Source organism: Pleurodeles waltl, chromosome 1_2 (assembly GCF_031143425.1).
Source record: "Pleurodeles waltl isolate 20211129_DDA chromosome 1_2, aPleWal1.hap1.20221129, whole genome shotgun sequence".
Classification (NCBI taxonomy): Eukaryota; Metazoa; Chordata; class Amphibia; order Caudata; family Salamandridae; genus Pleurodeles; species Pleurodeles waltl.
In genome coordinates, this window is record NC_090437.1 from 1,312,576,073 (window position 1) to 1,312,602,266 (window position 26,194).

General features: G+C 47.2%; 1 protein-coding gene across 9 annotated transcripts in view; it reads left to right on the forward strand.

Annotated features, from left to right (window-relative positions):
• The first annotated feature begins 585 nt into the window (after positions 1 to 585).
• Positions 586 to 26,194, forward strand: part of LOC138250922 (major histocompatibility complex class I-related gene protein-like) — a 687,827-nt gene continuing 662,218 nt past the window's right edge. For all 9 annotated transcript variants that reach the window (XM_069205605.1, XM_069205614.1, XM_069205610.1 and 6 more), the window contains exon 1: positions 586 to 810. In XM_069205605.1, the coding sequence (XP_069061706.1) occupies positions 738 to 810 (73 nt within the window). In that variant the 5' untranslated portion in view covers positions 586 to 737. The remainder of the gene's footprint in view (positions 811 to 26,194) is intronic.

The window sequence follows — 26,194 nt, forward strand, 5'->3', positions numbered from 1 at the left end:
TGAAAAATAAATGCAAGTTACGTTAATCAGTGGGAACTGCATTATGGTACATTATGAAACCTCTATTAGGTAATGCACTGCTGATGTCTGTGTGTGTAACCAGAGAGGCACAGAGATGAATCCCGGTTGGTGGAATGGAGAAAAGTGACTTGTGTATGTTTAGTGCTATGAGGTCTCAGTCTGTGACAGGAAGCGCTGTGATACGCAAGTCATTATCTTAAACTTGGGGTATACACAGTATATGATGAGCTGCTACAGAATGCGAAAAAGGTTTGGGATAAAAGGTGCTTCCAAAATATAGACTTGAGTAATATCCAGGTTGTAAATAGTGCATTTTTTCCCCCTAAAACTGTCCTTACAAGCGCGAACTTCACACCTCAGCTAGTAACTCCCTATCAGTGGCGAGGGGAGCTAAAAAATCTGTATCATAAGTCAAAGCCCATGCCGGCCCCAAGCATTTTTCCTTTTCCAGATTAACCGGTTGTGCCCATGTAGACTGGTCCAAAAGCATCTCCCCGTATGCGAAGGCTTGTCCTTTCACCTTCTGTTCCCCCCTCCAGTTTGACAGCAGAAATGTTGTCACGCAGGTGTTGTCTCACGTGTCACTGGAGTGGTGGATGAGGGCGCAGAGGATCCACCTGCCTCTATGAGGTTTCTGCCGGAGCGGGGTACGAGCACAGAGCATACTCCCCTCACCCCGACTGCGGAGGTGAGTGACCCTCCCCGGCCCCGCCGACATGAAGTTCCTGAGGTGCCTCCCGCTGCTCGCCTGCCTCGGTCTCCTGCAAGTGGAGCCTGGGGGACCTCTGGGTGAGCCACCTTCACATATTTATTCTGTGAACTGTCTGTGTTACATTTTGTTGTATATTGCTTAGTACATTCGCCTCAGTGGCGTAACAAAGGACCCCGCAGCCCCCGCGATATGTGTGTGTGTGTGTGTGGGGAGAATGGTGGGTGGGTGTGAGCTCCAGTGGGGCCCCTCAGCACAGTAAACGGGGGGGGGGGCTCTCCCCTCCCCAGGTTCTTTGCAAGGGGGAGGGCTCCCGCGGAGAGCTCCTGCTGGTACTGTCCAGGCAGCTCCGTTATACTTGATGAGTAAAAGCTACCTTGAAAACAGCTCACCTGTGTCTGTGGTCCGACGCTAGAGCTGTCTCGGTGCCGGCGCGACTCCGGAAGTTTGCTTGAAGTGTGGCAGCTCGGGCAGGGTCGTGAGTAACCTACCAGTGGGACATTCACCATCTTCAGGCTATGTTGAGCTGTTTTGCCCGATTCTTGTTCATTTGCGGATCAGCTGAGGCGAGATCACGTCAGAGGGGCACATTTAGGGGCAGAGCTACTTTTCCTGCTGCCCTCTAACACCACCATGATAGTGCAGTATTTATAATAGACGTACCATGGCGGTAGTTAGGATGACTCACGCCACAATGTTTAACTCTAGTCCAACACTTTGCAGGATTAGCGTCAAACGTTATGACGCTAATCCTGCAAAGCACCAAGAGGTCCATTGTAATCAATAGGAGCCTCTTTTTAACACCAGCACTTAGCAGGTGTTAAAAAACGCAGGTAAAAATGGTGCAAAGGAATCTCATAAATTCCTTTCTGTCATTTTTACACCCGCCCCTAGCGCTAGAACGACCCCCCTGCATAAATTCTGCCTAGCACAAGCATAATGTGGTGCAAGGGGTTACAAACTGGTGCAATGCAAGCATTGGGACACTTTGTAAATATGGCGTGCCGTTTTTCCTCTTCCAGCACCACATTAGCATCAACAAATGCTGCTAATCTGGCGTTGGAACGGTGCAAGAGCTCCATAAATCTGGCCCTTAGTCCCCACGCCCTTGACTCTAGCTGTTATAAGGGGTACACAAATGTTTCATTAAACAAAGTGTGTGTGCGGACAGGGCCGGTTTTAGTGCTGGTGGCACCCAGTGCAATGATCTTTGGCGCCCCCACTCTATGACCTCCTCCTCAGATTCCCTCACTACCACCTGACAAAAGTTCCCCTCATCTTTCCATGGCCCCTCTCTCACATACATTTTATTTGTTTTAAACCGCTGGTAAATGATGGGTTCACTAATCCTCTCAGCTATTCATATAAAATATAGATCTTTTCTTTGCAGCAGGCATATTAACCCTCTGTGCTACATTATGGCACAAAAACTGCTACTAGAGAAAACTCTGATCTCTCTTTAGCAGGAACATTAGTCACAAGAGTTATCTTGACTTTTTTATTGCTGCCTGAAAACTGGTGCACAAGGAACTCTGCAGCAGTTGCTGTTAAACTGTTAGTTATTGCTCAGCACAGCTCCCCCCTCCCCATAGTCAATGCTCCCCTCCAGGTAAGCGCCCAGGGCGGCTGCACCGTCGCACTGCCCTAAAGCCGGCTGTGTGTGCGGGCAAGGGACGGCGAGGGAAACTCTGTGGAATGACCGTCGAGTTGTGTGACAAGAATTACGCTTTCTTCAGTGTGTCATTTATCAACTCATTTAGCGCGTGAACTCCTCAAATAGCATCCTCAAAAGCATGTGAATTATCAGCGCGTGCACTGCCAGATTATTGAATATAATAAACAAGGCAACCTGAATTATGTGATTGTGTGGTGATTTTAACATATTGATAGGTTTGCGGCGTTTCCCACATAATCCATCATCTGCCACATAATCTGCTGATTTTATAAAAAAAACATTGCTTTTAGCTCAGACAGTTTAAAAGTGACTAAATATGCAGCAAAACGTGTTGCCCCGCCGTGGAAGGCCCTTTGCAAAGCTGGACTGGTCACCTTTTTCTTGTTTATTGCTATATTTGGATGTTAAACTGGTAATAATGGGGTGCAACCACACAGTGCTACAGTAGTGCCAAATTGAAAAATGCTGAAGTAACAAAGTTATACAACTACAAAATGTACTGCATAATGCGCATAATTTACTCAACCATGCTGCATAATTTTGCCCTCTCCTGCCGCAAAATTCCAGCGGCCCTGAATATAAGGAGCACAGCACATGCTCTGCCATCACTGACCTGAAATATATTAGCAAGAGAACACCTTGTGGTGAACTGAAAGCTGTAGGAGTCTGGCCTGGCTTATAGTGGGTACCTGATGGTACTTACACCTTGTGCCAGGTCCAGTTATCCTTTATTAGTAGATTAGCAGTGTTCTAGCATCTTAGGCTGATAGAGGTAGCTATAGCAGAGCAGCCTAGGCTGAACTAGAAGACATGCAAAGCTCCTACTATACCACTTATATCATATAGCACTATATCATAAGAATCACAATACTCAGTGTTACAAAAAATAAAGGTACTTTATTTTAGTGACAATGTGTCAGAAATATCTCCATTAGGAGGTAAGTAAAATACACAAAATATACACACAAACCAAAACCAGGTAAGTAAACAGTTAGAAAAGTAGTGCAAACACTGTAGAATACAATAGGATGCAATAGGCCTAGGTGCAACACAAACCATATACTAAGAAAGTGGAATGCAAACCACTTAGGAACCACAGGCCTAGGGTAGTGTGTAGAGGGTCGCTGGGAGTGTAAGAAAACAGTAAGGGTGTCCAAAATACCTGTAGGAAAGTACCATCTTGCCTGGCATGTTACCCCCATATTTCACTGTATAAATGTTGTTTTAGTGTATGTGTCACTGGGACCCTGCCAGCCAGGGCCCCAGTGCTCATAAGTGTGCCCTGTATGTGTTCCCTGTGTGATGACTGTCTCACTGAGGCTCTGCTAACCAGAACCTCAGTGGTTATGCTCTCTCTGCTTTCCAAATTGTCACTAACAGGCTAGTGACCAATTTCACCAATTCACATTGGCATACTGGAACACCCTTATAATTCCCTAGTATATGGTACTGAGGTACCCAGGGTATTGGGGTTCCAGGAGATCCCTATGGGCTGTAGCATTTCTTTTGCCATCCATAGGGAGCTCTGACAATTCTTACACAGGCCTGCCACTGCAGCCTGAGTGAAATAACGTCCACGTTATTTCACAGCCATTTACCACTGCACTTAAGTAACTTATAAGTCACCTATATGTCTAACCTCCACCTGGTGAAGGTTGGGTGCAAAGTTACTTAGTGTGTGGGCACCCTGGCACTAGCCAAGGTGCCCCCACATCGTTCAGGGCAAATTCCCCGGACTTTGTGAGTGCGGGGACACCATTTCACATGTGCACTATACATAGGTCACTACCTGTGTATAGCATCACAATGGTAACTCCGAACATGGGCATGTAACATGTCTAAGATCATGGAATTGTCACCCCAGTGCCATTCTGGCATTGGGGAGACAATTCCATGATCCCCCGAGTCTCTAGCACAGATCCGGGTACTGCCAAACTGCCTTTCCCGGGGTTTCACTGCAGCTGCTGCTGCTGCCAACCACTCAGACAGGTTTCTGCCCTCCTGGGGTCCAGCCAGGCCTGGCCCAGGAAGGCAGAACAAAGGACTTCCTCAGAAAGAGGGTGTTACACCCTCTCCTTTTGGAAAAAGGTGTCAGGGCTGGGGCGGAGTAGCCTCCCCCAGCCTCTGGAAATGCTTTGATGGGCACAGATGGTGCCCATCTCTGCATAAGCCAGTCTACACCGGTTCAGGGATCCCCCAGCCCTGCTCTGGCATGAAACTGGACGAAGGAAAGGGGAGTGACCACTCCCCTGACCTGCACCTCTCAGGTGAGGTGCCCAGAGCTCCTCCAGTGTGCCCCAGACCTCTGCCATCTTGGATTCAGAGGTGTGACTGCTCTGAGTGTCTGGGGCCAGCAGGTGACGTCAGAGACTCCTTCTGATAGGCTCTTACCTGTCTTACTAGCCTATCCTCCTTCCTAGGTAGCCAAACCTCCTTTTCTGGCTATTTAGGGTCTCTGCTCTGGGGAATTCTTCAGATACCGAATGCAAGAGCTCACCAGTGTTCCTCTGCATCTCCCTCTTCACCTTCTGCCAAAGGATCGACTGCTGACTGCTCAGGACGCCTGCAAAACCGCAACAACGTAGCAAAGACGACTACTGCAACCTTGTATCGTTTCCTCCTGCCGGCTTTCTCGCCTGTTTCCTGGTGGTGCATGCTCTGCGGGTAGCCTGCCTCCTTCTTGCACCAGGAGCTCTGAAGAACTCTCCAGTGGGTCGATGGAATCTTCCCCCTGCAACCGCAGGCAACAAAAGACTGCATCACCGGTCCTCTGGGTCCCCTCTCAGCATGACGAGCGTGGTCCCTGGAACTCAGCAACTCAGCAACTCTGTCCAAGTGACTCCCACAGTCCAGTGACTCTTCAGTCCAAGTTTGGTGGAGGTAAGTCCTTGCCTCCCCACGCTAGACTGCATTGCTGGGTACTGCGTGATTTGCAGCTGCTCCGGCTCCTGTGCACTCTTCCAGGGTTTCCTTTGTGCACAGCCAAGCCTGGGTCCCCAACACTCTAACCTGCAGTGCACAACCTCCTGAGTTGTCCTCCGGCATCGTGGGACTCCCTTTTGTGTCTTCAGGTGAGCTCCGGTTCACTCCTCTTCCAAGGGCCTGTTCCGGTACTTCTGCGGGTGCTGCCTGCTTCTGTGAGGGCTCCCTGACTTGCTGGGCACCCCCTCTGTCTCCTCATCCAAGTGGCGACATCTTGGTCCCTCCTGGGCCACAGCAGCATCCAAAAACCCTAACCGCGACCCTTGCAGCTAGCAAGGCTTGTTTGCGGTCTTTCTGTGTGGGAACACCTCTGCAAGCTTCGTCACGACGTGGGACATCCATCCTCCAAAGGGGAAGTTTCTAGCCCTCTTCGTTCTTGCAGAATCCACAGCTTCTACCATCCAGTGGCAGCTTCTTTGCACCCTCAGCTGGCATTTCCTGGGCATCTGCCCACTCTCGACTTTGTCATGACTCTTGGACTTGGTCCCCTTGTTCCACAGGTACTCTCTTCCGGAAATCCATTTTGGTTGCATTGCTGGTGTTGGTCTTCCTTGCAGAATTCCCCTATCACGACTCCTGTGCTCTCTGGGGAATATAGGTGCTCTTTACACCTACTTTTCAGGGTCTTGGGGTGGGCTATTTTTCTAACCCTCACTGTTTTCTTATAGTCCCAGCGACCCTCTACAAGCTCACATAGGTTTGGGGTCCATTCGTGGTTCGCATTCCACTTTTGGAGTATATGGTTTGTGTTGCCCCTATACCTATGTGCTCCTATTGCAAACTATTGTAACTTTACACTGCTTGCATTACTTCCTTTTGCTATTGCTGCATATTTTTGGTATTGTGTACATATATCTTGTGTATATTTGGCATCCTCATACTGAGGGTACTCACTGAGATACTTTTGGCATATTGTCATAAAAATAAAGTACCTTTATTTTTAGTATATCTGTGTATTGTGTTTTCTTATGATATTGTGCATATGACACCAGTGGTATAGTAGGAGCTTTGCATGTCTCCTAGTTCAGCCTAAGCTGCTCTGCTATAGGTACCTTCTATCAGCCTAAGCTGCTAGAAACACCTCTTCTACACTAATAAGGGATAACTGGACCTGGTACAGAGTGTAAGTACCCCTTGGTACCCACTACAAGCCAGGCCAGCCTCCTACAATACCCCACCCCAAGACCTCTAGAAAGTAGGAGTAAAATTACCCTACTACCCCAGAAGGACACAATAGTCATGATAGGGGGATTCTGCAGGAACCACAAGGACCAGCAAAACACTGAAGACCGATCTCTGCACCTGAGGACTTGCAAGGCAAGGGGACCAAGTCCAAGAGTCGTGATAGTGTCCAGGGGGGGAAGGAGCCCAGGAAACCCCAGATGAAGGTGCAAAAGGGCTGCCTCAGGGTGGAAGAAGCCAACGATTCTGCAACAACAAAAAGGGCTAGGAGCTTCTCCTTTGGATGGAAGATGTCCTACAGCATGCTGGATGTTGCAGAAGTGTTTCCAGGCAGAAATACTGTCAACAAGCCTTGCTACCTGCAAGGGTCGCAGTAGAGGTTTTTGGGTGCTGCTGGGGACCAGGAAGGACCAGGATATCGCCCCTTGGAGGAGAAGACAGAGGGGGCGCTCAGCAACTTAGAGAGTCTGCGCAGAAGCAGGCAGCACCGGCAGAAGTACTGGAGCAGGCACTTAGAAGTTCTGTGAACTCAGAGTCACAAAAGGAGGGTCCCAAGATGTCGGAGTCCAACTCAGCGGGTTGAGCACTGCAGGACGGAGTGCTGGGGACCCAGGCAAGGCCGTGCACAAAGGAATCCTTGGAAAGGTTCACAGAAGCCAGAGCAGCCACAAATCACGCAGTACACAGGTTTGCCGTCTGGCGTGGGGAGGCAAGGACTTACCTCCACCAAATTTGGACAGAAGGTCCACTGGACTGTGGGAGACACTTGGACCCAGCGCCTGTGTTCCAGGGACCACGCTTGTCACAATGAGAGGGGACCCAGAGGACCGGTGATGCAGTCTTTTGGTGTCTGCGTTAGCAGGGGAAGATTCCGACATCCCACGGGAGATTTTCTTCTTGGCTTCCAGTGCAGGGTGAAGGCAGACAGCCCTCAGAGCATGCACCACCAGGAAACAGTCGAGAAAGCCGTCAGGATGAGGCGCTACAATGTTGCTAGTAGTTGTCTTGCTACTTTGTAGCAGTTATGGAGGCGTCCTGGAGCAGTCAGCGGTCGATCCTTGGCAGAAGTCGAAGAGGGAAGCGCAGAGGAACTCTGGTGAGCTCTTGCATTCATTATCTGAGGAATAGCCCAGAGGAGAGACCCTAAATAGCCCACAGTGAAGGATTGGCTACTGAGAAAGGTAAGCACCTATCAGGAGGGGTCTTTGACGTCACCTTCTGGCACTGGCCACTCAGAGTTTTCCATTGTGCCCTCACACCTCGGAATCCAAGATGGCAGAGGTCTGGGACACACTGGAGGAGCTCTGGGCACCTCCACTGGGAGGTGCTGGTCAGGGGAGTGGTCACTCCCCTTTCCTTTGTCCATTTTCACGAAAGAACAGGGCTGGGGGATCCCTGAACCAGTGTAGCCTGGCTTATGCAGAGATGGGCACCATCTGTGCCCATCAAAGCATTTCCAGAGGCTGGGGGAGGCTACTCCTCCCCAGCCCTTTACACCTATTTCCAAAGGGAGAGGGTCTAACACCCTCTCTCAGAAGAATTCCTTTGTTCTGCCTTCCTGGGACTGGGCTGCCCAGACCCCAGGAGGGTAGAATCCTGTCTGAGGGGTTGGCAGCAGCAACAGCTGCTGTGGAAACCCCAGAAAGGCAGTTTGGCAGTTTTCGGGGTCCATGCTGGAGCCCCGGGGATGCATGGGATTGGCACCCCAATGCCAGATTTGACCAGGAAGGTAGCCTCTTTCTAGCCTTGTTACCCCAACTTTTGGCCTGTTTGTGAATATATGTCAGGGTGTTTTTATTGTCTCACTGGGATCCTGCTAGCCAGGGCCCAGTGCTCATAGTGAAACCCTATGTTTTCAGTGTGTTTGATATGTGCCACTGAGATCCTGCTAGCCAGGACCCCAGTGCTCATAGTTTGTGGCCTATATGTGTACCCTGTGTGGTGCCTAACTGTATCACTGAGGATATGAAATTCTAGGGTCCAAGTAATTTTCTCCTATGAATTAGGTGGAGACGTGATCCTGTTCTAAGTTATTATATGTTACAACTGTGAATGTTATTAAGGCTTTAAAGTAGTGCCATAGAGAAAGTATATATTCAATTTGTATTTTATTGTATTTTGTACAGTTTGGACTGCTTGTTTTTCTTCTTTTTATGTTATGTTTCTCTTATCTTTTGTGTCTTGTATTGTATAACTCTTTGTCTATGTCTACTCAATATATATCAGTGTGTGTGTCTTTCCCTTTGAACATGTAAATATTTATATATTGTACTTGGATTATTGTTGTTTTGTTGTTGTACATACATATGGAATAAATATCATTTTTTGTATTGTATTTATCTTGATTGTTTGGTTGTTTTACATTGTAAACAACAGCGAACATTAGCTGTAGCTCGTTTTCTTTCTTGTGTAAGTACCCAAGGTACCCACTACTAACCAGGCCAGCCTCCTACCTTGGTGATGCAGAGGTGGGATAAGTATGTGCAATTTCTTTACCACTTTGTTACCTGTGCTTTTCACAAGAAAATCTTGCTCCAATACTTAGAGCATATATAATATGTACCCAGAAACAATTTTCTAACTATCTTAAAAGTTCTTTAAACTTTGCAAACGTTTTTACAAAGTTGTGAAAAGTTTATTTATTTTCTCTAAAATGTTAGCTCTGTTATTCTAATAACTTTTTACTCACTTTCCTAAACTTTTTTTCTTTCAACATGTTTTCTGTAGAAGACACCCCTAGAGCTGTCAAGACTACCTATGACAATTTAAACTATACAAGCTTGTAGGGGCTTTGCATTGAAAGAAATTTAGGGATTGGGAAGAACCCCAGTAAGAGGTATCTCTTAAATCTCCTCCTCCAGATTGACCAGGGAATCAACACTGAGGAAGAGGTAGAGGATAACTTCAACCAGGAAAGCTCAGAGGAGCAAGATGACAATCATGGGGAGGTTCCTTCCACAGACCTATCTGTCAACAAGGCCCCTAGTATAACTGGTAGTGGTAAGGGTTCACACTCAAGTAGGGCTCCTTTCACCCCTAGAGGCCAGGTCACTAGAGTGGCCCCTGTTAGAGATAGGCCTGCCTCTACACACTCTCATCTTACCTCTGTTTCAGAGGCTTCACATAAATATAACCCTGAGGACCAGTCCCTAGATAGGGAACTCAGAAAGCTGAGGATAGAGGAGGCCAGACTGAAGCTAATGCAGCAGCTGTTGGCCTTAGACAGGGAATCCCTGGCTGTGGAGAAAGAGAGACAGGTTTGGGGTTCATTCCCCATGGTGGCAGCAGCAGCTTTAGAAATACAAATGTTAGGGAACCGTCATTTGATTCTAGGAATTTGCACAGAACTGTCTCTCCTTACAAGGATGGTGATGACATCAACAAGTGGCTTGCTGCACTTGAGAGGGCCTATAAAGTTCAGAGGGTCCCTCAGGTACAGTCAGCTGCTATCCTTTGGTTATCCTTCTCTGGCAAGGGGAGAGACAGACTTCTTGTTGTCAGAGAGGATGATGCAGATAATTATCAGGTTCTTACAAATGCACTCTTGGATGGTCTGGGCTTAACCAATGAACAGTACAGACTTAAGTTCAGAGAGACCAGAAACGAGTCATCACAGGACTGGACAGACTTTGTGGACTTTTCTGTGAAGGCCCTAGAAGGTTGGTTACATGGCAGTAAGGTGACTGAATATGAAAGCCTATATAACTTGATTCTGAGAGAGCATATCTTGAATAATTGTGTGTCTGACTTGTTGCATCAATATCTTGTGGACTCAGATCTGACCTCTCCCGAAGAATTGGGAAAGAAGGCAGACAATTGGGTCAGAAGAAGGGTGAGCAGAAAAGCTTATACAGGGGGTGACACGGATGGCAAGAAGAAAGATGGTGAAAAATCTCAGGACAAGCACAGGGATAAAAGTAAACACAAAGATCCTTCATCAGGTCCAAAACACTCCTATGGGTGTGGGGATACAATTTCTTCATCTTCTTCAAACTCTTCACACAATCAGTAAAAGCCTTGGTGCTATGTGTGGAGAAATAAAGGCCATTGGCCAGGGGATAAGTCCTGCTCAGTTAAAGCCCCTGAGCCTACCACCACTAAGACATCAGACTCTAGTGCCCCTAGCAGTAGTGGTAATAGTGGTGGGACTACTGGCAATAGTCAAACTAAAGGTGTAGTTGGGTTCACTTTTGGGACCATAATAGAAACTGTGATAGAAAGTCCCAATACAGTTTCTGTCACACTTGGTGGCATTGGCCTTGCCACCTTGGCTGCTTGTCCCCTTAACATGGATAAGTATAGGCAGTCAATCTTAATAAATGGTGTTGATGCCCAGGCCTACAGGGACACAGGTGCCAGTATCACTTTGGTGACTGAAAGCCTGGTGTCACCTGCACAACACCTCCTTTGACAGAAGTACCAAGTTACTGATGTCAATAACTCCACTCAGTCTCTCCCCTTAGCTGTAGTTCAACTTAGTTGGGGTGGAGTTACTGGCCCTAAGCAGGTGGCGGTATCACCTAGCTTACCTGTAGATTGTCTCTTAGGGAATGACCTAGAGGCCTCCGGTTGGGCTGAGGTAGAGTTTAATACCCATGCATCCATGCTGGGTATCCCTGAGGAATTGCTTCCTTTCATTTCTGGTGAAATGAAAAAGCAAATGAGAGAAAAAGGCCAGAAAACTCAGGATCCCTCTCCACCAAAAGGTAAAAAGGGTATCAAAGTATCCCTTCCCCACCCTGCCACTAAGGATACCATTCCAATAGTGGGAAAAACCTCTCCTGGGGTGGAACCTGTACCAAAGGAGTCATCAGCTACCACAGTGGGACTCCCAGAGGTAAAAGTACCTCTCTATGGAATTACTAATCCAGATGTGCAAAATTGCACCATTTAAGTAAAATATAGAGCATCCCTCCAGCCCTCCCAGAGAAACTTTAGTGCAGCAGCCCTGCAATACCTCTAAACACTTAGTAGTGCAGCCCTGTCCTGGTGTGGAGCTTAAAGGACAGCAGCCCTGCCCTGCTCCAACTCAAGAGAAACAGCAACCCTGTTCTGTCTTACAGCCATATGGACAAAGCTTTTGCCCAGCAATGGCTTTATTGAGACAGCATCCCTGTCTAACATTTCATGCATTGGACATAGGCCCAATGGACCAATCCCACTGTCCAACTTTAAAACATACTCATAGGAACTCTGGGAATTTACACTCAACACTGTTGGTTAGGTAAAAATCTCCAAACAGGGTGGTTTACATCCCCACAGAGAAGTAACCATATAGTTGATGAGAAAGGGAGTAACCACTCTTGCAGATCTACTCTCCACTTATCACCACTTAGACAATAAAGTCTCAACTGGCCAAGTTTAGCCTTTTTGTCCTTCGTTTAGGGGAAGGGGATTGTAAGAAAGTAGACTCTTTCTAGCCTTGTTACCCCCACTTTTGGCCTGTTTGTGTGTGTCAGTGTGTTTTTACTGTGTCACTGGGATCCTGCTAGCGAGGACTCCAGTGTTCATAGAAAAAAACCTATGTGTCAGTATATTTTGCCTGTCTCACTGGGATCCTGCTAGCCAAGTCCCCAGTGCTCATAGTTTGTGGCCTAATGTGTATGCCTGTGTAGTGCCTAACTGTGTCACTGAGGCTCTGCTAATCAGAACCTCACTGCTTATGCCCTCTCTGCTTTTAAATGTGTCACTGTAGGCCAGCGACTTCATTTACCAATTTCTATTGGCATACTGGACCCCTCTTATACGCCCCTAGTATATGGAACCTAGGTATCCAGGGCATTGGAGTTCCAGGAGATCCATATGGGCTGCAGCATTTCTTTTGCCACCTATAGGGAGCTCAGACAAACCCTTGAACAGGCCTGCCATTGCAGCCTGCGTGAAATAACGCACATTTTATTTCACAGCCATTTTCACTGCACTTAAGTAACTTATAAGTCACCTATATGTCTAACCTTCTGTAGGAGTCCGGCCTGGCTTGTAGTGGGTACCTTGTGGTATTTACACCTTGTGTCAGGTCCAGTTATCCCTTATTAGTAGGTTAGTAGTGTTCTAACAGCTTAGTTCTGATAGAGGTAGCTATAGCAGATGAGCTTAGGCTGAACTAGTAGACATGCAAAGCTTCTACTATACCACTTTTATCATATAGCACTATCTCATGAAAACACAATGCTCAGAGTTACTAAAAATAAATGTACTTTATTTTAGTGACAATATGCCAAAAATATCTCAGAGGATATACTCCCTTAGGAGGTAAGTAAAATACACAAAATATACACACAAACCAAAATCAGTTAAGTAAATAGTTAGAAAAGTAGGGAAAACACTGTAGAATACAATAGGATGCAATAGGACACAATAGGCCTGGGGCAACACAGACCAAATACTCCAAAAGCGGAATGCAAACCACAAATGAACCCCAGGCCTAGTGTAGTATGTAGAGGGTCACTGGGAGTGTAGGGAAACAATAAGGGTGTCCAAGATATCCCACCCCAAGACCCTGAAAAGTAGGAGTAAAGTTACCCTAATACCCTAGAAAGACAGTAAAGAAGAAATAGGGGATTCTGCAAAGGCAACAACAGACTGCAAAGCACTGAAGAGAGATTCCTGGACCAGAGGACCTGAAAGGAAGGAGACCAAGTCCAAAAGTCACGCAAGTGCCCTGGGGGGGCAGGAGCCCAGTAAACCCAGAATGAAGGTGAAAAAGGACTGCCTCCGGGTGGAAGAAGCTGAAGATTCTGCAACAACGGAAGGTGCCAGGAACTTCTGCTTTGGTCGGGAGATGTCCCACGGAGAGCTGGAGGATGCAGAGTTGTTTTCACTCAGAAAGACCGCAAACAAGCCTTGCTAGCTGCAAGAGTCGCGGATGAAGATAATGGGTGCTGCCTGAGCCCAGGAAGGACCAGGAGGTCACCCCTTGGAGGAGGAGACAGAGGGGGCGCTCAGTGACAAGGAGAGCCCATGCAGAATCAGGCAGCACCCGCAGAAGCACTTGAATAGGCGTTTAAGTAATCTGAACACAGCGGTCGTCTCAACACAACAAAAGAGGGTCTCACGAAGCCGGTGGTCAACTCAGCAAGTTGAGCAATTCAGGATGGAGTGCTGGGGACCTGGGCTGTGCTGTGCACAAAGGAATCCTTGCAAAAGTGCACCGGAACCCTAGCAGCTCCAGATCACGCAGTACACAGGATTGCTGACTGGTGTGGGGAGGCAAAGACTTACCTCCACCAAATTTAGACAGACGCGCCACTGGACTGGCGGGGTTACTTGGATCCAGCTCCTGTGTTCCAGGGACCACGCTCGTCAAGATGAGAGGGGACCCAGAGGACGGGTGATGCAGAAGTTTGGTGCCTGCGTTAGCAGGGGGAAGATTCCATCGACCCACTGGAGATTTCTCCTTGGCTTCCAATGCAGGGTGAAGGCAGACAGCCCTCAGAGCATGCACCACCAGGAAACAGTCGAGAAAGCCGGCAGGATTAGGTGCTACAATGTTGCTGGTAGTCGTCTTGCTACTTTGTTGCGGTTTTGCAGGCGTCCTGGAGCAGTCAGCGGTCGATCCTTGGCAGAAGTTGAAGAGAGAGATGCAGAGGAACTCTGTTGAGCTCTTGCATTCGTTATCTGATGAGAAACCCACAGGAGAGACCCTAAATAGCCCACAGAGGTGGATTGGCTACCTAATCAGGAGGGGTGTAGGAAGTACTGTAGGAGGCTGGCCTGGCTTATAGTGGGTACCTTGTGGTACTTACACCTTGTGCCAGGTCCAGTTATCCCTTATTAGTAGAATAGAGGTGTTCTAGCAGCTTAGGCTGATAGAGGTAGCTATAGTAGAGCGCTTAGGCTGAACTAGGAAACAAGCAGAGCTCCTACTAAACCACTTATATCATATAGCACTATATCATAAGAAAACACAATACTCAGAGTTACTAAAAATAAAGGTACTTTATTTTAGTGACAATATGCCAAAGTATCTCAGAGGATATACTTGCTTAGGAGGTAAGTAATATACACAAATTACATGTACACAAACCAAAAACAGGTAAGTAACGGAAAGTAGTGCAGACAACCTAGAATCACAATAGAATGCAATAGGTAGAAATAGGCCTGGGGCAACACAAACCATACACTCTAAAATTGGAATGCAAACCACGAATGGACCCCAGGCCTAGTGTAGGTTGTAGAGGGTGGCTGGGACTGTCAGAAAACACTAAGGGTGTCCAAGATACCCAACCCCAAGACCCTGAAAAGTAGGAGTAAAGTTACCCTACTACCCCAGAAAGACAGTAAAGTCGGGATAGTGGATTTTGCTAGGACAACAACTGCCAGAAAAACACTGAAGATGGATTCCTGGACCTGAGGACCTGTAAAGGAAGGGGACCAAGTCCAAGAGTCATGCAAGTGTCCAGGGGGGGGGCAGGAGCCCACTAAACCCCTGATGAAGGTGCAAAAGGGCTGCCTCCAGGTGGAAGAATCCAAAGATTCTGCAACAACGGAAGATGCCAGGAACTTCTCCTTTGGTCAGAAGATGTCCCAAGGCATGCTGGAGGATGCAGAGTAGTCTCCACGCAGAAAGACCACAAACAAGCCTTGCTAGCTGCAAGAGTTGCAGTTGAGGATTCTGGGTGCTGCTGGAGCCCAGGAGGGACGAGGAGGTCGCCCCTTGGAGGAGGAGGAGGGGGCGCGCAGCAAATCCGAGAGCCCCAGCAGAAGCAGGCAGCACCCGCAGAAGCACCTGAACAGGCACTTAGAAGATCTGGGGACATCAGTCGACTCAGATTCACAAAGGAGGGTCCCATAACGTCGGAGTCCAACTCAGCGAGTTGGACAATGCAGGACGGAGTGCTAGGGACCTGGGCTAGGCTGTGCACGAAGGAAGTCTTGCAAAAGTGCACAGAAGCCCAAGCAGCTACAGTTCACACAGTACACAGGATTGCTGTCTGGCGTGGGGAGGCAAGGACTTACCTCCACCAAATTTGGACAGAAGGGCCACTGGGCTGTGGGAGACACTTGGACCCAGCTCCTGTGTTCCAGGGACCACGCTTGTCAGGATGAGAGGGAACCCAGAGGACCGGTGATGCAGAAGTTTGGTGCCTGCGTTAGCAGGGGGAAGATTCCGTCTAACTACGGGAGATTTCTTCTTGGCTTCCAGTGCAGGGTGAAGACAGACAGCCCTCAGAGCATGCACCACCAGGAAACAGTCAGGAAAGCCGTGAGGATGAGACGCTAAAATGTTGCTGGTAGTCTTCTTGCTACTTTGTTGCGGTTATACAGGCGTCCTGGAGCAGTCAGCAGTCGATCCTTGGCAGAAGTCGAAGAAAGAGATGCAGAGGAACTCTGGTGAGCTCTTGCATTCATTATCTGAGGAGTAGCCCAGAGGAGAGACCCTAAATATTCCACAGAGGAGGATTGGCTACTGAGAAAGGTAAGCACCTATCAGGAGGGGTCTCTGACGTCACCTGCTGGCACTGGCCACTCAGAGTTTTCCATTGTGCCCTCACACCTCTGAATCCAAGATGGCAGAGGTCTGGGACACACTAGTGCAGCTCTGGGCACCTCCTCTTGGAGGTGCTGGTCAGGGGAGTGGTCACTCCCCTTTCCTTTGTCCAGTTTTGCGAAAGAACAGGGCTGGGGGATCCCTGAGCCGGTGTAGACTGGCTTATGCAGAGAGGGCATCATCTGTGCCCATCAAATCATTTCCAGAGGCTGGGGGGGCTACTCCTCCCCAGCCCTTCACACCTATCACCAAAGGGAGAGGGTGTAACACCCTCTCTCAGAGGAAATCCTTTGTTCTGCCTTCCTGAGACCAGGCTGCCCAGGCCCCAGGGGTGCAGAAACCTGTCTGAGGGGTTGGCAGCAGCAGTAGCTGCAGTGGAGACCCCTGAATGCAAGTTTAGCAGTACCCGGGCTCTGTGCTAGAGACCCGTGGATGCATTGAATTGTCACCCAATACCAGAATGGTATTGGGGTGACAATTTCATTATCCTAGACATGTTACATGGCCATGTTTGGAGTTACCATTGTGACGCTACATATAGGTATTGACCTATATGTAGTGCATGCGTGTACTGGTGTCCCTGCACTCACAAAGTCCGGGGAATTTGCCCTGAGCAATGTGGGAGCACCTTGGCTAGTGCCAGAGTGCCCACACACTAAGTAACTTTGCACCTAACCTTCACCAAGTGAGGGTTAGACATATAGGTGACTTATAAGTTACTTATGTGCAGTGAAAAATGGCTGTGAAATAACGTGGACGTTATTTCACTCAGGCTGCAGTGGCAGTCCTGTGTAAGAATTGTCTGAGCTCCCTATGGGTGGCAAAAGAAATGCTGCAGCCCATAGGGATCTCCTGGAACCCCAATACCCTGGGTACGTAGGTACCATTTACAAGGGAATTATAAGGGTGTTCCAGTGTGCCAATGAGAATTGGTGAAATTTGTCACTAGCATGCAATGACAATTTTAATAGGAGGGAGAGCTTAAACACTGAGGTTCTGGTTAGCAGAGCCTCAGTGATATAGTTAGGCACCACACAGGGAACACATATAGGCCACAAACGTATGAGCACTGGGGTCCTGGCTAGCAGGATCCCAGTGACACATATCAAACATACTGACAACGTAGGGTTTTCACTATGATCACTGGGCCCTGGCTAGCAGGATCCCAGTGAGACAGTAAAAACACCCTGACATATACTCACAAACAGGCCAAAAGTGGGGGTAACACAGCTAGAAAGAGGCTACCTTCCTACACAACCCCGCCCCAAACGAAGGACAATAAGTCTAAACTTGGCCAGTTGAGTCTTTATTGTCTGAGTGGTGATAATTGGAGAGTAGCTCTGCAATAGATTGGTTACTCCCTTTATCATCCACTATATGGTTACTTCCCTGTGGGGATGTAAACCACCCTGTTCGAAGTTTTTTTAGCTAGCCAACAATGTGAAGTTATATTCTCAGAGTTCCTATTCGTATGTTTACGTTTAGAGCAGTGGGAATTGTCCACTGGACCTATATCAAGTGATGAAAATGCCAGACAGGGATGGTGTCTCAATAAAGCAATAGCTGGGCAAAAACTTTGTCCATATGGCTGTAAGAGAGAGCAGGGTTGCTGTTTCTCTTGAGTTGGAGCAGGGCAGGGATGCTGTCCTATGAGCTCCACACTAGGACAGGGCTGCTGTCCTAAGTGTTGTGAGGCAATGCAGGGTTGCTGCACTAAAGTTTCTCTGGGAGGGTTGGAGGGATGCTCCATGTTAACTAAAATGGTGCACTTTTTCTCACCAATATTAGTTATCCCACAGAGAGGTACTTCTACTGCAGGGAGTACAGCTGTGTTAGCTGATGGTTCCCTTGGTACAGGTGCCACCCCAGGAGAAGTTTCTCCTACCACAGGAATGGTATCCTGAATGGCAGGGTGGGTAGGGTATACTTTGATGCCCTTTTTACCTGTTGTTGGAGAGGGATCCTGAGATTTCAGGCCTTTTTCTCTCCTTTGCTTTTTCATTTCTGCTGAAATGAGAGGAAGCAATTCCTCAGGGATACCCAGCATGGCTGCATGGATATTAAACTCTACCTCAGCCCAACGTGAGGCCTCTAGGTCATTACCTAAGAGACAGTCTACAGGTAAGCTATGTGTTACTACCACCTGCGTAGGGCCAGTAACTCCACCCCAACTAAACTGAATTATAGCTAAGGGAAGGAACTTAGTGGAGTTATGGACATCAATAATCTTGTACTGTTGTCCAATGATGTGTTGTGCAGGAGACAGTAGGTTTTCAGTCACCAAAATGATACTGGCACCTGTGTCCCTGTAGGCCTGAGCCTCAACACCATTTATTGAAACTGTCTACCTGTACTTATCTATTGTAAGGGGACAAGCAGCCAGTGTGGCAAGGCCAATGCTACCAGGTTTGACAGAAACTGTCTCGGGTCTGACTACCCAAGTTTCTATGATGGACCCAAAAGTGAACCCAGCTACACCCTTATTTTGACTGTTGCCAGCAGTCCCACCACCATTACCACTACTGCTAGGGGCACTAGAGCTTGATGTATTAGTGGTGGTAGGCTCAGGGGGTTTACCTGGGCAGGACGTATCCCCTGGCCTATGGCCTTTATTTTTACACACATAGCACCAAGGCTTTTTAATGTGTGTAGGTTGTGAAGAAGAGGAAAAATTTGTTTTATCCCCACCCCCGGAAGAGTGTTTAGGATTTGAAGAAGGATCTTTAGTTTTACCCTTATCCCCATGCTTATGCTCAGATTTCTCACCATCTTTCTTCTTGCCATCCTTGTCACCCCCTGTATGAACTTTTCTGTTCACTCTTGTTCTGACCCATTTGTCTGCCTTCTTTCCCAATTCTTAGGGAGAGGTCAGATCTGAGTCTACCAAGTACTGGTGCAACAATTCAGACACACAATTGTTAAGAATAAGCTCTCTCAGGATCAGATTATACAGGCTTTCATAGTCAGTCACCTTACTGCCATGTAACCAACTCTCCAAGGCCTTCACTGAACAATCAACATAATCTGTCCAGTCTTCAGAGGACTCTTTTCTGGGAGGGAGGCTTGGGAATGTTTAGATACAGAGGAAATATGGGAATTGGCAGAGAGAGACCTGCCCCTAACTGGCTGGACCCTAGTAACCTGGCCTTTAGGAGTGAAAGATCTCCTACTAATGTGTGACCCTCTCCCACTACCAGTGTCACTAGGAGGCCTGCTAGAGGGCAGGTATTTGTAAGAACCCTCCCCACTCTCTTCAGGGAACTCCTCTGAGTATGACTGGGTACCTTCCCCTCCTACCTTCTGTTCCTGAGATGGGCCAGACTGGTTCTGGTCACTTTCTAGGAGCAGGTTAAAAAGAAAGCCTTTTGTAGGATTCTTACCAATGCTTAAACCTCTTTCTCTGCAGAGACCCCTCAAACGTTTAAAGTTTAAACTCTCATAGGTTGCCTGAACAATTTTGGGAGTGAGCTCTATCTACTGCAGACATGATAGAAAAGGTTTAGGACAGAGAGAGAAAATGTTTTAGAACTTTTGAAAGTGCAGAGAAAAAACGTTTTCAAACTTTTTGAAAACTTTTAAAAAGTTTTCAGAACTTTTCAGAAACTTTGTAGAACGTTTTAGAGCAGAACAGTAAACTGTTTTGGTTCAATGTGCATATATTGAAATATTTGGTATATGTTTTTCTTATGAAAAGCACCAAATGACAAAGTGGTAAAGCAGTTACAAGTACTTATCCCATTGCTGCACCACCAATGTGGGAGGCTGGCCTGGCTTATAGTGGGTACCTGATGGTACTTACACCTTGTGCCAGGTCCCGTTATCCCTTATTAGTAGATTAGTAGTGTTCTAGCAGCTTAGGCTGATAGAGGTAGCTATAGCAGAGCAGATTAGGCTGAACTAGGAGACATGCAAAGCACCTACTATACCACTTATATCATATAGCACCATATCACAAGAAAACACAATACTTTTTAGTGATAATATTCCAAAAGTATCTCAGCGGATACACTCCCTTAGGAGGTAAGTAATATACACAAATTATATGCTCACAAACCAAAATCAGGTAAGTAACAGTTAGAAGTAGTGCAAACAACGTAGAATCACAATAGAATGCAATAGGGAGAAATAGGCCTAGGGGCAACACAAACCATATACTCCAAAAGTGGAATGCGTACCACGGATGGACCCCAGGCCTCGTGTAGTGTGTAGAGGGTCAGTGGGACTGTTAGAAAACACTAAGGGTGTCCAACATACCCCACTCCAAGAGCATGAAAAGTAGGAGTAAAGTTACCCTACTACCCCAGAAAGACAGTAAAGTCGAGATAGGGGATTCTGCAAGGACAACAACTGTCTGCAAAACACTGAAGATGGATTCCTGGACCTGAAGACCTGTAAAGGAAATGGACCAAGTCCAAGAGTCACGCAAGTGTCCGGGGGGGCAGGAGCCCACTAAACCCCAGATGAAGGTGCAAAAGGACTGCCTCCGGGTGGAAGAAGCCAAAGATTCTGCAACAACGGAAGGTGCCAGAAACTTCTCCTTTGGTCAGAAGATGTATCATGGCGTGCTGGAGGATGCAGAGTTGTTTGCCAGCAGAAAGACCGCAAACAAGCCTTGCTAGCTGCAAGAGTCGCGGTTGAGAATTTTGGGTGCTGCCAGGGCCCAGGAAGGACCAGGAGGTCGCCCCTTGGAGGAGGAGACAAAGGGGGCGCTGAGCAACAGAGAGAGCCCACGCAGAACAAGCAGCACCCACAGAAGCACCTGAACAGGCGTTCAGAAGATCTGAGCATGGCGGTCATCTCAGCACAACAAAAGTGGGTCCCACGAAGTCGAAGTCCAACTCAGCGAGTTGGGCAATGCAGGATGGAGTTCTGGGGGCCTGGGCTATGCTGTACACAAAGGACGTCTTGCAAAAGTGCACAGAAGCCCTAGCAGCTGCAGTTCATGCAGTACACAGGATTACTGTCTGGCATGGGGAGGCAAGGACTTACCTCCACCGAAGTTTATGAACCTCTTGTTCAATGCAGTCCCTGACATGGTCAGGCTACCTATAAATCTTACTTTTGACAGGTAAACTGTCTCCATTATTGATTGTATGCTCACACCAAGTAGTGGTACCTGGTATTAGTGAGAAGAATTCAGAAAACTGACTTAAGAGACTTCCACAGTTGTCCTTCTGCTCTGCAGTAAGACAATCTGCAAGTACTACTCCCTCCAATAAGCCATCAGCTTCAGTTCAGTGGTGGAGAAGAGATCAGGGAGAGGGTCACTCTCTTCTTCCTGTCCCTCATCAGTTGGCATGAGCAGGGTGAGATCAGCCCTGTCATAGTAGGGTTTAGGCGGTTGACATGGAACACCCTAAGGGGACTCCTGGCAGTGCCCAGGTCTACCAAGTAGGTAACCTCACCCTTTTTCTCAACAATTAGATGGGGTCCACTCCATTTGTCTTGGAGTGCTGTTGGGGCCACAGGTTCCAATACCCACACCTTCTGTCCTAGGTGGTACTAGGTCAGGACAGCCTTCTGGTCATGCCATTGCTTTTGCAGCTCCTGGCTGGCCTGAAGGTTTTTATTAGCCTTTTTCATGTACTCAGCCATTCTTGATCTTAGGCCAAGTACATAATCTACAATGTCCTGTTTAGGAGCTTTTAAAGGTTGTTCCCAACCCTCCTTAACAAGTGCAAGGGGGACTTACCTCCACCAAATTTGGACATATGGACCACTGGACTCTCGGGGTCACTTGGATCCAGCTCCTGTGTTCCAGGGACCACGCTCGTCAAGATGAGAGGGGACCCAGAGGACCGGTGAAGCAGAAGTTTGGTACCTGCGTTAGCAGGTGAAAGATTCCGTCGACCCACGGGGCTACTTTTTTGCAGTTTTGCAGGTGTCCTGGAGCAGTCAGAGGTCGATCCTTGGCAGAATTTGAAGAGGGAGATGCAGAGGAACTCTGGTGAGCTCTTGCATTCTTTATCTGATGAGAAACCACAGGAGAGACCCTAAATAGTCCTCAGAGGAGGATTGGCCACCTAGTCAGGTAAGCACCTATCAGGAGGGGTGTCTAACGTCACCTGCTGGCACCAGCCACTCAGAGGCCTCGATTGTGCCCTCATTACACACTGGAGGAGCTCTGGGCATCACCCCTGGGGTGGTGATGGACAGGGGAGTGATCTCTTTCCTTTCCTTTGTCCAGTTTCATGCCAGAGCAGGGGCTGGGGGAATCCCTGAACCGCTGTAGACTGGCTTATGCAAGGAGGGCACCATCTGTGCCCTTTAAAGCATTTCCAAAGGCTGGGGGAGGCTACTCCTCCCCAGCCCTTAACACCTATTTCCAAAGAGAGAGGGTGTAACACCCTCTCTCTGAGGAAATCCTTTGTTCTGCCTTCCTGGGACTGGGCTGCATAGACCCCAGGAGGGCAGAAGCCTGTCTGTGGGTTGGCAGCAGCGGTAGCTGCAGTGAAAACCCCAGAGAGCTAGTTTGGCAGTACCAGGGTTCAATTCTGGAGCCCTGAGGTTGCATGGGATTGGCACCCCAATACCATATTTGGCATGGGGGAACAATTCCATGATCATAGACATGTTACATGGCCTTATTCAGAGTTACCATTGTGAAGCTACATATAGGTATTGACCTATATGTACTGGACGCGTGTAATGTTGTCCCTGCACTCACAAAGTCTGGGGAAATTGCCCTGAACTATGTGGGGGCACCTTGGCTAGTGCCAGGGTGCCCTCACACTTAGTAACTTTGCACGTAACCTTCACCAAGTGCATGCATTGCGCCACTTTGTAACCGTTTGCGCCACAATATGACTGCGGAAGGCATAATGTATGTAAAGTGGGCGTTCCCCGTTAGGGAGGCCAAAAAAATGGTGCAAGGAAATCTGAGATTTCATTGCGCCATTTTTTCTGCACTTGTAATGCCTGCTAAAAGCAGGCTTTAAGGTGGGGGCGCCCATTGTTTTCAATGGGCCTCTGGATGCTTTACAGGATTAGCATCAAACTTTTTGACTCTGATCCTGCAAAGCACAGGACTAGTGTAAAAAGTTATGACGTTAATACACCTGACTACCGCCATCGTGTACTGTGTTTTAAAGATGGTGGACACATGCTGGTGTTAGGGGGGTGCAAGAAAAGTGGCGCAGCACTAGATACAGTGCCACTTTTCATAAATCTGCCACCTAATTTGAAAAGGATGTCTGACTGTAACTGTTTGGTTCCTGGGTGGTAAGTTGTCACAAAATCAAAGGCACTGAAAAAATGCAGCCAGCGCATTTGATGAGGAGTGAGTGTTTTTACAGAAGCAAAGAATTGCAAGTTCTTACGGTCAGAACAATTGTGATTGGGTGTTTGGTCCCCAGTATGTAGTGACACCATTCCAGAAACACCAGTTTGATGGCCGGCAATTCTCTATCAGCCATTGAATAATTTTGCTCGGCAGGGGACAATATTTTGGAGTAAGAGGGAATGGGATGTAATTACCTAGTCTCTGGATCTTTTTGTGATAAAACCCCTCCAACTGCAACTTGTGAAACTTCTGTTTCGACAAAAAAATTACCTATCTGGATTTGAATGTTACAATATTGGAGCCAATGTGAATTTGCTTTTCAAGAGATGAAGGCTTGGTCTGCAGCACTGGGCCACCTAAACAAATGTACTTTTTTAACAATTGTGTGATTGGGGCAACTATGTAGGAGAATTGGGGAATAAACCTCCTATAACGGTTGACAAACCCCATTACTCGTTGCACTTCTTTGACCGTGGTTGGTGTTTGCCAATCTAGGATGCCTTCCACTTTTTTGGGGTCCATTGTAATACCTATGGGTGATATGTAATGAGCTAAAAATTCTACAGAGTGAACGTGAAAAGAACATTTCTCCAGTTTATCAAACACAATATGCTTCTAAGGTGTTGGAGAAAGGTGTTCACATGTATATATTCTTTTTTGCTTTTTGAGGCTATGAGTATATCATCTATATAAACAATGGAGCATAGGTGTAAAAATTCACAAAGGACCTCATTGATGAAATATTGAAATGCCACTGGGGTGTTGCACAAGCCAAAGGAAATTACAGTATATCAAACAATTCAAATTTTTTCCTAAAGGCGGTCTTCCATTCATCACCTTCCTTAACACGGATTAGGTGGTAGACTCCATGCAGATCTAATTTTGTATAGGATGTGGAATCATCCACCTGATCTAGCAACACTGGAATTAGAGGAAGTGGGTACCTGTTTCGTAATGCGGTTTTATTAACTGCTATAGACTGTTCCATACAGACCAGTAATTTCCATTCTTTTTTTGGGACAAAAATAGGGGCAAGGATACAGGCTTGGTTGAGTGTCGTATAAATCCTAATTCTAGCAGCTCGTTCAGATACTTGCGAAGATGTTGAGTCTCAGGTTCAGTTAGGGCATGTATTCTGCTACACTGAAGATTGGCATCTGGAATTAGATCAATATGGCATTCATATGCCCGATGTGGGGGCAACTGTGTCAAATGCATCCTAGTAATCATGATATTATTCCTTAGACCTTCTGGACATTTGACATGCATGGCAGCAGAATGCAAAGGTGTAACAGGATCTTGGGATTCTTGATAGCATGAAGTCATGCTAAAAGAAGAGTCTATTGTTAGAGTTCGGATACCCAGCCTATTTTGTAATTACTCTCGTCAACATGATCTCATCTCGTCGAGAGTATTACTTTTTCTGCACCTGATCAACTACATCACTACTAGCTACTGTCCTACTTTTCTTGGGTTTCACGAAGCAATCCTGGACAAAGTGCCCAACCTTACTGCTATACAGGCATAGATTTAGCTCATAATGTTGTTCCTTTTCCTCTGTGGGCAGAGGTCTCTTAACTCCTCCAAAGTGCATAGGTTTCCAATCAGAGACCCTACATTCCCCAAGCATATAATACATTTTAATTACCAGGTCTATAAATTCTAAGCAGTCGTCTGTTTTAATCTACAATGTGTGATAATGAGTCTTTCAGATTGTCTCTCAAACTTCTATAAAATTATGAGGTATGATTTTTGTCAGGCCAGTTGGTCTCTACAATCAGGTGATTACAATTGGTCATAGGGGATCTTTAGTACCCTGTTGAAGGTTAAGCAATTTGGTATCATTAGAGTTAACAAAAACATGTTTTGCAAAGAGTCTTGTCATGGCTTCCTTAAATGCTGCAAAATTACAGGGAGTGCAGAATTATTAGGCAAATTAGTATTTTGACCACATCATCCTCTTTATGCATGTTGTCTTACTCCAAGCTGCATAGGCTCGAAAGCCTACTACCAATTAAGCATATTAGGTGATGTGCATCTCTGTAATGAGAAGGGGTGTGGTCTAATGACATCAACACCCTATATCAGGTGTGCATAATTATTAGGCAACTTCCTTTCCTTTGGCAAAATGGGTCAAAAGAAGGACTTGACAGGCTCAGAAAAGTCAAAAATAGTGAGATCTCTTGCAGAGGGATGCAGCACTCTTAAAATTGCAAAGCTTCTGAAGCGTGATCATCTAACAATCAAGCGTTTCATTCAAAATAGTCAACAGGGTCGCTAGAAGCGTGTGGAAAAACCAAGGCGCAAAATAACTGCCCATGAACTGAGAAAAGTCAAGCGTGCAGCTGCCACGATCACACTTGCCACCAGTTTGGCCATATTTCAGAGGTGCAACATCACTGGAGTGCCCAAAAGCACAAGGTGTGCAATACTCAGAGACATGGCCAAGGTAAGAAAGGCTGAAAGACGACCACCACTGAACAAGACACACAAGCTGAAACGTCAAGACTGGGCCAAGAAATATCTCAAGACTGATTTTTCTAAGGTTTTATGGACTGATGAAATGAGAGTGAGTCTTGATGGGCCAGATGGATGGGCCCGTGGCTGGATTGGTAAAGGGCAGAGAGCTCCAGTCCGACTCAGACGCCAGCAAGGTGGAGGTGGAGTACTGGTTTGGGCTGGTATCATCAAAGATGAGCTTGTGGGGCCTTTTCGGGTTGAGGATGGAGTCAAGCTCAACTCCCAGTCCTACTGCCAGTTCCTGGAAGACACCTTCTTCAAGCAGTGGTACAGGAAGAAGTCTGCATCCTTCAAGAAAAACATGATTTTCATGCAGGACAATGCTCCATCACA